General features: G+C 44.9%; 1 protein-coding gene across 2 annotated transcripts in view; it reads right to left on the bottom strand.

Annotated features, from left to right (window-relative positions):
• CELSR2 (cadherin EGF LAG seven-pass G-type receptor 2) overlaps positions 1-15,649 on the bottom strand; it is a 301,695-nt gene that overhangs the window by 194,437 nt on the left and 91,609 nt on the right. For both annotated transcript variants that reach the window (XM_069238878.1, XM_069238877.1), the window contains exon 2: positions 1,399-2,037. In XM_069238878.1, the coding sequence (XP_069094979.1) occupies positions 1,399-2,037 (639 nt within the window). The remainder of the gene's footprint in view (positions 1-1,398; positions 2,038-15,649) is intronic.

Genomic DNA, 15,649 nt, shown 5'->3' with positions numbered 1-15,649 from the left:
ACTCTTTATCCTACAGGTCACAAAATATCTCAAGAGCACGTGCTTAATTTGCAGATCCACCTTGCCGGCATACACCAAGATGAACAAAAGGCACTTTTTGTTGGTTAAGAAAAACGAGCCTATTACCCCTGATCTACACTGGAGCATGTATGAGTGGGGCTGCTTAGGTGGCTTGGACAGACACCCCCCCAATCAATGAAACAAAATAAATATTATCATTTATGAACAGAGGGTTTTTCAGGAGCATAAAGCTACACACCAAACAAACCAGAGGCTTTCGACTTTTAGAAAGCACCACTTCGCATAGGCTCTGTACATCTTTAGAAATGTACAAAATGTTATGAAAGCCTCGAAATCACTGCAGAATGACTGGTTAAAAATACATACATATAGATCCAAAGCAACAACGGATACAAGATAAGCATCTGCAATGCCAATAGGTCTGGCTTTAAAGTTATGATATATGGTAATGTGAAGCATTACAAGACAACTGCATGGCAATGGATTTGTATTTATATGGAAGCAAAGAAATGTAGAATAATATTGGTGTAGGTGAAATATCCGGTGACAGTTGCACTGTCAAGCCAGACCTAAACATCCATGCAGGTTAACAACTGCCTTTCTCCCATCTGTGCTGCTGCCAGAGAAAAACAACATACATTATCTAGTTATTTAAGACACTTTAAAAGCATTCAAATGTCTTGGGAGTGTCCCTCAAAGTCCAGCTTAGGCAGGGGGATAAATGAGCAAAATACTCACAGCTGTGTGGAGGGCAAGCACTTTTTTGTGGAAGCACACAACTTCTGCTCAATTAAAATATGGACCCCTGGCTTCCAACTTGTGGGCAGAGCCAAAACCCCTCTCTAGTGATGTTCACATAATTGTCTGGCACAGCTGCACTGTCTAGCCAGACCATAAAATGACTTTTGGGTAACAGGAGCATGTGTATAAATCTTTGCCAGTACAGGAACTAAAGGCATGGGGTTTTAGGGAAGGCGGGTGTATGCATTCATTAATCAATATGCATCAGACATTTTGAGATGGGCAGTTGACAAATATTTAAACCACAAGGACTATAGATTGTTAAAGATGGACATGTGGGCCTACCAATAGGAGCCAGGGACATTTCATTTTAAGATTTTTAGAGAGGATAAATGCCAAATGTATGAATCTATAAACCAGCAAACAAGTGTGAGATACCTGGAATAAACAAGTTCAGAAATGCAACAATCCACAGACCAAGAATACCCGGGGACATCTACTGAGTGTGATGGACATCAATGCACAGACCAACATTATTCACAGATTCTTTCACCTCTTCTGATGTGAGAGGGCAACTGTAAAAGGGGATACTATCTACCCCACAACATACTTTCCCACAGGTCACTGTGTACCTACCAGTGAAATCGTCCAGGCATTCACAGGTGTAGCCACCCTCACGACTTAAGCAGTGCCCGTTGTTGCGGCATGGGCTGGAGTAGCACAAATCCACCTCAGTCTCACAGTAGTCCCCGGTGAAGCCAGGTGGGCAGCGGCAGCGAAGGCCATTGATGGGGTGGATAGGGCGGAAGAGGATAGTGTCAGATGCAATGAAGGGAGCTGAGCTGTCGAATTTGAGAACAGAAACACAGCGCATATAGTTCTCACAGGGCTCACGCAGACAGATGTTGTCGTCGAAAGGTAGGACTCGCTGGCTGGAGATTGCAGCCAGAAGAGTGCGGTTGAGGTAGAGCATCTCTTGCAAGTCTTCAGAAGGGAAGAACTGATCCCGAGCCCCGCCCGGCAGCAGCACTGACAGACTGACGTTGAGGATGTTGGCACGCACATCAGTGTCATTCTGGATGTTGAAGATGACAATGTCATGGCGGGTAGCAGACAGCACAGTTGCCACCCCATCAATGAAGAGGGACAGCAGGGGTGAGAGGAAGCGCTCTTGTGACATGTCCTCCAGTCGCAGGGTGATGCTGTTGGTTAGCATTTCATCGGTGATAATGGTGACGAGCAGGGAGCACTGAGCGGTAACACTGTGGGTGCCATCTGCAAACAGAAGAATACATGCAGATTGTTATGGGATAAAAAGAATAAAGCACGCTGGCATGGTCATTTCGACACAGGGTCAAGACAAGTGCAGACCCAAATTTACAAAAGATTCAACATACTAGAATGGTCAACAAGGCCAATACGCCAATAGAAGCAACTTATGAACATAACATGTCAATAGGGGCAGACAAGAGCAACACTTTAACAGGGTATGCTTATAAACAAGGAATAAAATATGAGAAGGATCATCAGTGCTCCTGGATGGAAAGCTCTTTAAAGAATAGGAAGAGTTGTTTAATACATAGATAACCTAGGATGAAACAATGCCAACCTACACGTAATACCACACCTCCCCACCCAACATTAATCTGCATTTATAAAAGCCTCATCTAAAAACACAGATCAGATGCATACAAGTGCACCTAACCACTTAACAAATGTATTCCGATGACGCAACCTAAAATGCTGAGTTCTCATGTATGAAAAATTGTGTTTTTCTATATTATTATGGTGGTGGAAGGACAATTCTTGCTCACTCTGCACCATTTCATCACCCAAGCGCAACCTCTACTTCCTCTCCTGTACACGTCTTTGCCCACCTATTTCCACCTGCCTTTTCACTTGAACACCTCCTGTTCTGCACAGGCCGAAGCCAGTGCATCATTCAGCTAGTGCTGGTGCCTTTGCACTAAAATCCCCCGTAGTGTGTGCCTTTGTCCCTGAAATCATTCCGAAAGGAGGGTAATAGTGACACATCCAAATGGTGCATTGGCATCGGATGCCAGATGTATTCTCCTGTCCTAAAGGTGACCTGACGTAAGTGCATGGGAGTCTGGAATTCTAGGCTATGCGATTAGACGACAGAGAGAGGAAAGCAAGGGCCATGCTTCACATGTGGGGGACCGCATTGATACCTCCAACCAAATAGCCAAATAGTTCACACTGGTTCCCATCTATGATCCTCTCACCTGGAGGAGCGTACTTAATTTTTACAGTAAACAAAGTAGACTGAAACCTTCCTGCGATAGAGAATATAACAATTTTCAGGCCGTATTTATTCACAACCACATAAAGATGACATAAAAAACATCTTCACATTTACTGTATTTTCTTTCATCCTTCATTTTCAATATTTATTTATAATATGCATTCCAAGTCATAGTTTAGGTTCTTTAAAAGGAGCATGGTTGTCCACCCACCAGGCACCTGTGGCATTGACTGTAGACTGGAGTCGTATTCCTGTATGAAAGGATCATAGATGGGAACCAGTGTGAACTATTTGGCTGTTTGGTTGGAGGTATCGATGCGGTCCCCCACCTGTGGGCAGGGGGCACGCACCAAGGCACAGCGCGCCACCACCACACCCCCTTCAACCAATCGGCTCACCCCACGGGGTGAGCACGATTTTCAAATTTGCGCGGCGCCCACCGTTGGGCCACCGCCCAGAACCAGTCCAATACGGCCCGCACCTGACCTGGGTGCGCGCTATGCCTTGGTGTGCACCCCCTGCCCAGGAACAGAGCTTAGACTGAGTGCATTCTAACTGTGCATCTGCCGATTTCATTGGGTGGCACCAGTAGAGAGAACAGGAAAATCTATATGGACAAGAAACCACTGAAGGTTTTCCAAAACCATCCATTACACAAGTGCAAGAGAGTGGTATAAGAACTTAAGTAGACTTTTTGGATATAGAGGCTTCCTTCGATATTTATGGACAGTTTTTTTCGGGCATGTGTGCTATATCAACATTAATTTCGTAAAAAAGTAATTTCTGGGCATAGGTTGAACTGTCTATGGAAGCACCATACATAATTTTTGTACAGGTTTGAAATGTTTGATGTGTAACAAAGGCGACCTAAAACTGTTTCCATAAAAATGCACGGGTCCGAAAATTCTACAGGTATTCAGGGTGTTCGGAATCTCGTCTGGTCCACGATTTTAGAAATCTCATTTTGAATAAGTAAGCACTGAAAAAGACAATGTAACACAGAAAGCTTTCAGTTTCAGGATCAGTGAACTGACCGAGGAAGTCATTGCTTTCCACACCCTGCAGTCCTTACTTAACAATTAGACAGTTTTATTGAAGAGGATCCTCCAAATCTCTCTACAAAGTAAACTAAGTAAGAAGTAAGACGACTAAAGGGAGAAAACACGTGAAACATCCCTATTGTGTGTAGCAAGTTACAAAATATTTTCAAATAAGAGAAACAAAATATATTTGAATCTTAAATATTTGTTCAGTATCCACATTTGAATTTGTAACACGTCATGCAGCTAACTGCAATTTGCAACTTCCGTTATCAGGTGGCCACAGAAACACGTAATACCATGTTTTCATCTGTTGGGTTTTGGAAGTTGTAGCCTTTGTTTATTTGCCCTAACTGGACAAACACGTGGGAATGGAAGTCTACAATTACCCAGTCGAAGTGATTTATCAAGTACAGGCGAGACCAAGGATTAAGTGGGCATCGATGAGCTACTCCACCTCATGACTTGTCTGTGGAAAGACTGAATGTTACCTAAAAGGTGTAGCTGGAATTTGTCCAGCACCAATTACGTGTCCACCTATCCTCAGTCATCTGACTGTCCTTCTGACCCGTGTCTATGTGTGCTGCTTCAATGTGTGTATGTGTTGACGGACAGTGGTTGGGCGTGTATGCATTCTGCTTGTATGTCTGCTCTATGTGTGTTGTGGGAGAGCTTGGGGTGTTGGTCTCTCTACGGGTGCCTGCATGTGACTTGGTTAGTGTGATTTCACGGCTTTGTCTTTGCTGATGCAGGTGCATGGCTGTCTATAAGTGTGGTGGAGTGTGGACACCGGCAGATGTATTGTTTATCTGGTTTGACTCCCACCAGGGCCCTAGACTGTCCATAATGCGGAGTCTAAGAAGCCACATTCATGTATATGAGATGGGCACGTAAGACAGAATCTGAATACTGGAAGAAGGTTGCACAAAAACTCAGGGAGGAGACAGGCATAAGGTTAGAGGCAATAACCAGACACTGCTTGCTAGGTATTAAATCTAAAACCCAAAATAAAAGGTAAATGTATATAAATGTGCAGTACTAGGCCTGTTGCTGGTTAAACACTGCACAGCAATTCGTTGACTTTCAGCCAGGAGACCGCCTGGAAGGAAAAACATGATGGAGTGGACATTGGCTGAAAAATCACGGATGAGAGAGGCAAGAAAGGATGAGTGAGGGGGACAAGATTTAACAAACTGGTCAGAGATGATGAATAAAATAACAGAACACCGAGCAGACAATACTATATAAAGGACAAATGCCAGCCAGACATATACTGGGGGGGTAAAAAAGAGGATATGCGATGGAGCATGTCCTCAGGTAGCAGAGGAGAGACCACAAGAGAAGAAACTGGGATAAGCACGAAGGGTGGGAGATGGGTGGTGTGAGACTGCGACCGTAAACCCAATATCAGGTGGAGTGGTTTCAATCAATAATGTGAAAATGAGAAAAGCAATGAGTTCAGATGATACATATAGCAAACAAAATAAAATATGTAATGAGCCATGTGTATAAGATTAAAGATGTTAGGATAAAATTGTTGTTATGCTTGATTTATAGAAAACAGACATTAAAAAATGTAGTTTTGCTTGGTGCATGGGCGATTGTAAGTGTGTTAGTGCCTGCAGAAGCGCATGCGTGTGTGATTTACACAACTGTGGTACATGCACTCGATAAGACCAAAAATGTTCGATTCCCACTGCAATAATCAATTGCTTAGAATTGTGTCTTTTTGTCCAGGAACTGAGGTCTACATTCCTCATCAGTTATCCCCTTATAACGAATCTGCACTTTCCGCATTTATTTAGAGACACATCAGACCAAAGGCGTCTGCACGAGACTTTATTGTCTTTTCACCTTAACCAAGGTACCCCTACATTAAGCATAAGTATTCCAATAAGTACTGTGCAATGCAAGTACTCTTTTTTAGTGGAAGCACATAACATCTACTCAATGCAAAACTGTAGGAAGGAAGATCATCAGCGTGTGTGGAACCAAAACACCCTTCTCGCTGGTGCTCCTAGAAGCCTGTATTCTAAGGATAAGCTGTGAAGCTTGACCTAAAACAGTGATCGAGACAGGCTGCATGGCCTGTCCCTTGCAATGGAATGTGCCTGCTGCCATGGTGTGCCGGACAACGATCCGCCCAGCCGGAAACTTAAAGTCTCGTGGTATAGTTCACAATGTAGGTCAGTAAGTTGCAGGCTATGAACTGGGATATAGCTGCCTTTTGCAAATATCGGATTACCATCCCCAGATAATACATTCAAATGTTCAGCTGACTCGGCGGTTCATTCTTTCCAAGTTGATATTATGAGCCAACGACGTGGGAAATAAAACTGTTAAATCACCAAGTGTGAGAATCATGCTTCTCCAAGAAAGTTTACTTTTTAATGAATTATTCATTCGGTTGTCCCAAGAAATGGTTTAAAAGGCTTGAGAAAAGGCAAGTGTGAGGATCCAGAATGTTAACACCCCCCTCCTGCCACCCCAGCTTTCACCTCTACCCAACAAAGGCCCCCTGTTTGCTGCTGATGTCATGCTAATTAAAAGCAGTTTGGAGCCAGGCCTGGGCGGCTGTTCACAGGTCCCTGTGGAGGGAGGGACAGGTTGGCGCACAGGAGAATCCCAACACACACGCTGGAGAGGACGCGCCCCACACATTCCCAGACACTACAGACTTCCTACCGCACCCTTAGTTCTTAAAGACATTTTTATTTATTTTCGCGATGGTGGCACTGAAGACAATATCACCCACCCGTCACCCCTGTTCCAATCTCCTGTGCCCAGTCCCCGCTTCCCTCGTTTCTCGCGACAGCCCGCTTTTCTCACTCCACCCCCATTCTTTCTAAGCACCCACTGGGTTCTCCCCATATTTCATGCACTCCTATACGCCCCATTTCCCATGTTTCTTATATTACCTTACTCATTTCGTCCTTACCCTTTTCTTTCAGTCTTCCGTTGCTCTATCATCATCATAGCTTTTCTCGTGTCTCTTATCCTACCTGTGAAACATTCTCCCATCTATGGAGACATTTGCCCCGCTAGAGCCCACCATTCATCTAAGGATAGACCCATCCATCTAGAACTCACCACCCATCTATGGACCCCCTACCGGCCATTTATAGGCAAATTCACAAATCTACCAAATCACTCACCTATCTATGGACACATCTGCCTACCATCGAAGGACATATCCACCCTTCCTGAACCCGCCACCCATCAATGAACATCACTCTCTCCAAATATGGACAAATCCAGCCATTTAAAAATCACCCACCCATCTATCAGTCTATGAAGCCATATCCATGAAAACCAACAGTGTATCTACGAACTACATGCCAATGTATGAACGCACCGATGCATGGACGCTAATCAATGCCCCCACTGCAATAATTGTATGGATTTGTTGAGTGTACATACAACCAAAGGTTGCAGTGCTAAAGATTAGGAATAACAAGAAAATAAGAGCTTGAGAAGTGGACAAGGGAAAGAAAAACATTTTAACTAACTTTATGAATCAGAGTTGATTTTGTTCATTTCTGTTTGATGGCATGAAGTCACTGCAGATAAAGATTAAGAATGATCAGCAACGGCCATTCTTCCCTGGGAGATGACAGCTGTAGAGAGCAGAGTCATGTCAATGCAAAAGTTTAGAAGAATTCCACAGAGCATTTGTGGCAGGTGGGGGACTGTAGCGAAACCGGTCATATCTCCACCGAACATACCATTACACACCCTTCATATAGCAAATTATACCAGAAGGACCCAATGCGAGCCAGCTTCTTGCGTTAGAGAATATCACATTCTCCGGCCGTATTTATTACAATTCATAAACACAACAAAATGTTTTGCTTTCCACATAAAATAACACAATAAGGATAGTTCAGCATAGTGTTTGCATGACCGTATCTAATACATAAATCTCCTAGCAAATACACTCCATAGCTAATACATGATTACATTAAATTTCATATCAAATTAAGGAGTTATGATTGACCATCCCTCAGGCCCTTGGTGATGCGGACTGATTCAATTGACCTAATTGACTTTGACCCAGGACAACACCGTGTTGGTCTCTCCATAAGTTGTCTTCTACAAGGCGAACTCACTTGCCCACTCAAGACAGAGGGAGCTTGGGCCAGCATAACAGCTGTACCCCCAAACAAACATGCCAGGGCTACCCAATACAGGGATTCCCCCTGGCACCCATCGGGAGGTGGGTCTTGGCCACCCGGGCCATACCTTTGTCCCTATGCCAGCCCATAATCCCCCATATCTCCAGGGCCGTGTAATGGAGTACCCCGGCTGGCTATGGACAATGGTGGTAGCTGGCGTCCCCAGCCTTCCAGTAGTGACCACAGTACTCCTGCCCCGAATTGAGCTAAATGCTTAAACAATCCAATTCTATCCTGAATTCGACTACACATATTTTTGATACCAAGGTTGTCTACCTGTTTTTAGCAGCCAAACATGGCTCCTCTTCCACCAGAAACAATGACTGAATGTACTTCCCTTTGGACTTAACACAGGGATGGGAGGGTGGGGGAAAAGGGAAGCACTCTGGTGCTTGAAGAGGCCAAAGGGTGGCATCAGCGATCGTCAGGGGGGACCCAGGCAGCAATGTGTAATTCTGGGCAAGCTTGCCCACTATTTAACATGCCCGGCGGCCCCCCTAACGACCACACAGGGAACTCTGTCGCCCCCCCACCACCGATGGGAGCAACAAGCAACCAATGGTTGCTCACTGTGGAAGTGAGGGAAATTTCAAAAGGGGGCCACTGCCGACCACCGCCCCTGACCGGTCCGATCCGACCCGCACCTGTCTCCGGTTCCTGTGACCTGGCAGCTTGGCCCCTTGACCATAAGACAGGGTGTCTTAAAGTCAATTCTGTTTTCAACTGAGAGCCAATGCCATGCCTTAAGAGGGCTACAAACACAGTTTGTAGAGGCCCACCATACTGTTGGTCAATTGATGATGAATTGATAGATAAGCTGCACATCCAAATAGCGCAAATTATTCTAGTTTAGGCAGAGATTACTGAGGACTATGGGGCCATCACTCATCCCTTAAATTTAAAGACTAGCGCAATGGGTGCGCTCCATTACGAGGCAAGGTGGATCCTAGAAGGAGAAGGTGACCACAGACACATCCATTCTGCTGGACATGATGTCTGTTCTGTTGGGATGCTCTTCAGGTTCAGGCACCTTCCAAACCAGGCATTGAATGAGTGACAAACCTGGCACTGAATATACTAATGGTTACTGCAATGTGTCTAAATTAATTGCGCCTTGTTATATTTTCAAGTTGATGAGTGTTTACAAACATTTTTTATAATATATTGTTTATGGTGCACATAATTTGCATGAACTCCAATGCTTTATAGTAAACTATTTAATGTGGTATAAAATGTAGATGAAACTGTTTCTTTCAACAGGTTTGCATCCCCCAAAATTCTCAACCTGTTGTGTCCCTTAAACTCCTCCATGAAAAACTGACCTTCCAATCACTTACATGGTTTTAAATCAATCTCTGTTTCTTTCTACGTACCTTGTGTCTCTCTCATCTGTATACAAGTTACTCTAAAAATATTAATTCCAGCTAGTAATTGTGCCTCATGTGGCCCCTCTAATAATCACATCAAACGAAACAAGGCCCCATACAGCATGCACACTAACCCCAATAAGCAATTGACTGACCACTAACTAGGCTCGGAGTAGTGTGTTACGACAAAGAGCTTCGATGCCTCATCGGGTAGTAAGCACTATACAAATACTATATATATATACACATACATAATATTTCAAAGCATCCTAATCAGATGATGGAGGGCCAGTGCAACTGTTCTTTGCCTACAGTTCAAAAGTATGGATGGAGTCTATTTTGAACACATTATGAATATATCCTGAGAACAAGACAAGTTCCGAAAACTGTAGGCCAAAAGGCAGGTATACAGAGAGATCACGACTGTTGCTTTTTACCCATAACCTCAGTTTTGTCAGAGATTCAGTCAAGGGCTGCATATCCAATCTGAAAACAATGAGATGACTCAATCACACCGCCTTTCAATTGCCTTTCACACATGCAATAGCCACAGGCTGAATATAAATGGCTGGTCCATCTAGGACCACCTTAAGGATGAATATACAAATAGTAAACAAAGGCATTTGTATGAAGCTCTCCAGATCAAGGCAATATCGTGCACATATCATCCAAGGCAATACCCATTACTCCTGGTGCGTTTGTCCCTACCACTCCTGTAAAGACTATCATAGTCCCTACTTGTCTTAAGAATGAACTAAATCTGAGGGGTGTCAGACGAACAGAGTTCCTTTCATTGGAGCAGCAAACAGCAAATTCTATTCATTGGATTTCACCAGTATGATCAGCGGGGATGGAACTCCAGTCATCATACCAGCAGCGACACAGTTCCAGTACTTGCAGGGGAATGCGCTGAGTACCCCTCATAGGGGTAAAAGATGTAGAGCACCACCTACTGGTATGGAAGAGGCTGAGGTCCGATCACAGGAGTATCCGATATGGAGTGGAAGCGCAGGGGTCGAGTTACAGTCAGTCATTAGGAGAACAGACATTGAGTTTGCTCAGTCAGTTGGAGCTCAGCGGAGGGTGGCTGCTGACTCCGTGTTTTCGTGTCGCCGATTGTATGAACCTCAGACTCGGATGACTTCAGTTGAAGCTCGTTATCGCTCGGCCAGGCGGCACCTTTTCCGTGCAGTTGAAGGTTATGAGTGGGAAAGGCACGGTCTGCTGGGATGCAACAATACTGCACCTCAGCAGCCCAGTAACTCCCAGGACAGGCGTCACTCTCACTGCGGTGCCACAGATGTACGCAAGGGCTGGTAGAACGGGGCGGGTAAAGGGGGATAGTTATCTCACAGTGAAAAACAAAAGCCAAATGCATCAACCGACGGCTAGAAAGTGACAAACCCGTGGTGTAAACCCACTCATAATGGTGGAAATAAAGAATGAGTGATCACTGACGCGCTGTTGGCTTTTAGGCCCACATACTAACACGAAATAACCTTCTCGCCGGTCTTTCTTCCATGTCTTTGGGCCACCACGACTCAGGAAGATTGTGCATCCCGATTGTGGTGCACACCAGTAAGACATTAGATAAAAGTTGGCGACAGTATGGGACCGCCATTAGCACTGTCTCACTTTAATGTTAGCACAGTGGCAGAAACTTCGTGCGCTCGATCACTAGTGTGATAGAGCTTCCCCACGCCCCACCCTGCGTTCCCCCGCAGAGTGGGCTTGCAAGAGCACTGGTGCTGAAAGGGCTCTTGCCCCAAGGGCGAGGCGTGCGAGAGGCTCACTTAACCAGTTCTTCAGTCACTGCTGATTAATGGCCTGGATTATGGCGGGCATTAAACACCCAGCCAGGGAAGAGGGGGCCCACTGTGTTGCTTACTTGCGTCAGGATCCATGCAAACCTCGTGAACTCAAAGACATTCCCACTCTAGCCAATCTGGTTTAAGAGCTTTTTTCCCACACACTAGGGGTCCCCCTCAGATATCTCCAGTCAGGCTGCAGAGCGGGTTTATCCCGCCCGAGGCAGACAGTCAGTGGGTCCATGTGTCCCTGGTCTGAGCTGGCAAGGTGAGGCGGTGAGAGATCCCGACAGTGGGAGGGATCGGAAAGGCAGAGCGGAAGTACGGACATGAGTAGAGTGACAGGGGGACTGGGGAGAAGACCAGGAAGTGCTGCCCCGTCAGCTGCGAGACAGAGGCCTGCATGGCAGTGATTATCAGGAGGGACAGGTGTAGGCAGGCTATGCGTATGAGATGAGCTACTTATAAAAAGAGGTGGTCTACGCACAATGAGATGAGGTGGGTCTTGGATACGGTGAGTCATGTGGGTCAGGCAAACTAAGGTAGCTACTGACAAAACACAGCCTCATGGCAGTGACTAAGGATGTTCATGACAATGACTTGTAGGGTAGCGACGAGAAGATGTGGACTTCTGACAATATAGTATGTGCTACTGGGAGAAATGGGATATATTGGGAACACAATGTAGGCTCCTGATTGAAAGATGTGGGCTTGGTTCTGAGTCATAAACTAGTGATAGTGAGGTATGAACAATAAGGTGGGGAAACAGACATAGAAGGGTGGACTACTGACAGCAGGACTTGGGGAAAAGGCTGGTATAGTAGGCTGGGCTTATAGTAAGAATGTGCAGCTAAGTGACAAGTTAGTGTAGACCAGGCTTTTCCAAAGAGTAGCTCGTGGGCTACTGGTAGCTCCCCGGCTACCTGTACGTACCTTTCCAATGTACAGCCCAGACTACTAAATTAGACCGTTTTGCTTGGATCAATTAATATATGTATACTAGAATGGAGGATTTGGGAGTGGAAGATGCATATAGTTTGAAAAAATCAGAAGCTGATGTTTGGAGAAAAAGGCTAAATTTCCAAAATATGTTTAAAGCTTATATTTGAGTCACAAATCATGTCATGTTAGGGAGACTTATTAATAATATTATTATCTTGGTCCTAGGGGCACTGCACCACACCAATGGCTGTTATATATTATCCATGTAGAGGCGTTCTAAATGGAAAAAGCTATTCCTACGTTATTGCTGGCAACGCTGCCTAATGTACAGTGCTGACCGGTGCTAGGTGACCACTTATGTAATCTTCTCTGATGTACTCACTATTACACTAATAATATTAGTAGCTTGGGGTGATTTTCATTTATCAAAATTAGCTCTTTTTACAAAAAGGTTGGCAACCCTTGGTGTAGACACAGCTGAGTGTGTGCGAGCAGTGATGATGGATGTAGGTAGTTCTAAAAAGGTATCTCTCTGAACAAGATGATGTAGGGTAGTAAAGATGACCTGTGGGCTTGTGATGAGGAGATGTGTTATCCGTGGCAGAGGACTTTCTAAGCAAACCACATCTTCTCCAGACAAGAAGCTACAGCTTAAATGTCCTCTGCTTGACTTATCAAGGAATGTTCTTGCCCACATCAGTTGTTGTTGGTACACAGCAGCTATTATCATGGAATGGAGGATTGGCAAGGTAGATTGTCGGCTTCTCCATGGTTAATTCTGTAGGCCTCCTGCAGTATGGGACATTATGCTGCACCACAGGCACTTAGACTCCTTGCCCTGTTGGGTCTCTACCATATTCAGCAAATCTGGGACAAACCACCTCCCCTCCACCCGCAGATAAACCGTTCCACAACATGCAGTGTCCTAACAACTGAGTTTAAGGCCCAGCCTGTAGGACAGAGTCAGATTATGATGTGAACTAACACCTGGTGGAGTGGAGTCTAGGGAGACGAATGTGAAGAAAAGTGTGAAAGGGGATGAACTGTACAGCACATAAAGGGAGCACCTGGTGTGGCACAAGGAGACAGCATACAGACCCTACAGCAAGACCCTCACACTGAAGCAAGTGCTGGTGGAATTTTACAGTCCTAGTTCCAAGCTGTAAATTATGGTGCAATATGAAAAAAAAAAACATTTGAAAAATGTCCTTTAAGGTGAGTTGAACTAGAAATTGTGCACGTTGGCCTCACAGTGACCCAAATATCTGTATGATCATCAACAGAAAGAGGTGTTTGTGACTTTAGAGGTGTGGGTTCATCACTACTGACTCTATATTCCCTGCTTCCTACTTCCTGAGTGACCCAATAGGACCCTCCTTACGTTCATATGCTTTGCTTAAGCCAAAGACAAGGAGGTATGCCTAATATCACTGGCATTCTATCACCTTTCCTTCCTAAACCTACAGAGTCTCTAGTTATATAATGTCTGAGGGGCTCTGCTTCTAAGCTTTCTGCAAAAAAGTTGGCCATAGGCTCAACCAATCTCAGAAGAATACCAACTGTAAAGCATGAGTCCAGTCCCAAATGTTCAATTCGTAAACAAAGTTGGGGAAAAGCTGGTTAACACCTAACACAATGAAGCCGACAACGTGGTAGGTGATTAACCATCAGGTTAGAGGCCTGGAATAAGTAACTACATTTACCTGCATGATGGAAGATCTGTTGACCCTTTCTGCAGGATCACCCCTAATTTTTTTGCCTTCGCCCCTCCTTGTTTTTTTAACCCGTTTTGATGGCTTTTAGGACTCTGTGCACTTTACCACTGCTAATCAGTGCCAACGTGGTTGTGCTTTCACCCAAAACATGGTACAGCTGGCTTACACTCAATCAGCAAATATAATTTACTTGTAAGTCCCTAGTGAAGTGGAACTACATGTACCCAGGGCCTGTAAATTAAATGTTACTGATGAGCCTGCCATTGCAGCCTGTGTGCAGTTTTAAACTGCCAATTTGACCTGGCAAAATAAAGCTTTTGCCAGACGTAATCCTCCCTTTTTTAATACATCTAAGCCACCCCCATTATAGGCCCTAAAGAGCACATTGGGTAAGGTGCATTGTATCTAAGAAATAGAACATGTGGTTTTAAGTTTTACAGGCCCTGGTAGTGAAAAATTCCCAAAATTACTATTTCACTACTGTGATACCTACCTCTCCCAGTGCATTGTGTTACCTTATTATATGTACTAAGTGCTATCCTTTGATTGGGAACCGGTAGAAATGTCATGTTTGCATGCAAATAAATGGTAATTTAATATTTTCTTTAATGGTAAAGTCAGAATTTTGGATTACAATTTTGAAGTGCCATTTTAAAAAAAGTTGGCATTTCCTGTCCTAAACTTTGAGACCTTTTAAGAGTTAACATTTGCCCTGGCCTAATAATTGCTACCCCATAAGGAATGCTTACTGGGCCAAGGCAGTGAACAATAGGACCTGAGTGTAGCTGTGAGAATGTCATCCCGCCAGGATGGGAAGGGCAGAGCTTTTTCTTGTTCCACTTACATTTCATAGGGCTGCCTCAGCACATACGGAAAAGAACTTGATACCAGCCTATTGTCACCCCTACAACTCCTGGAGCCTGGGCAGAAAGAGAAACGGGAAGGAACCTTCCAGAACCAGATGTGGTGAGGGGGTGGAATAGAAATTTCCCCACTTCAAGGGGTAGCAACAGGTATAAATACTGGACCTCCTGTGCCGCTCATCAGCACACTCATGGGCCTGTGGACATTACAGAAGAAGAACTTACTTGTTCCCCAGAGGACTGACCTGCTGCTTGAGGACTGCCTTGTTCCTCAGATGACTGCCCTCCCTGCTCCATAGGCATGCCCTGCTGCTTGAGCCTGTCTTGTTCTCATAGGAGACTGCCCTGCTGCTTGAAGTCTGCTGTGTCCTTCAGAGGATTGCCTAGTTGTTTGAGGCCTGCCCCTACTTCCTGAGAAGGAGGTTTGGACCTGCACCCTTCAACTCTGCGCACCAGACATTGAGAAGGTAACTTCTTCAGCCGGACTAACCCAGTCTCTGCATCAAGCCCGCACTCATTGCAGTTGGCCTGAACTTGTGATTTTGTTGTGGTCTCATGCAACCTGATATGCACAGTAGGCACTACTTAACACAATGCCTCTAAGTTAAGCCTTGCTGCTTTTGTTCCAAGCTACCAGAGGGTTAAGCCCCAGTAAATTAACTTTTGTGGTTCACCCTGACAAGGATTATGGTTGTTGCCTCAAAAGGGTTT

This window comes from Pleurodeles waltl, chromosome 6 (genome assembly GCF_031143425.1).
Source record: "Pleurodeles waltl isolate 20211129_DDA chromosome 6, aPleWal1.hap1.20221129, whole genome shotgun sequence".
Classification (NCBI taxonomy): domain Eukaryota; kingdom Metazoa; phylum Chordata; class Amphibia; order Caudata; family Salamandridae; genus Pleurodeles; species Pleurodeles waltl.
Note: the sequence above shows the minus strand (reverse complement) of the source record. Positions and strands in the feature narration are given on the sequence as shown.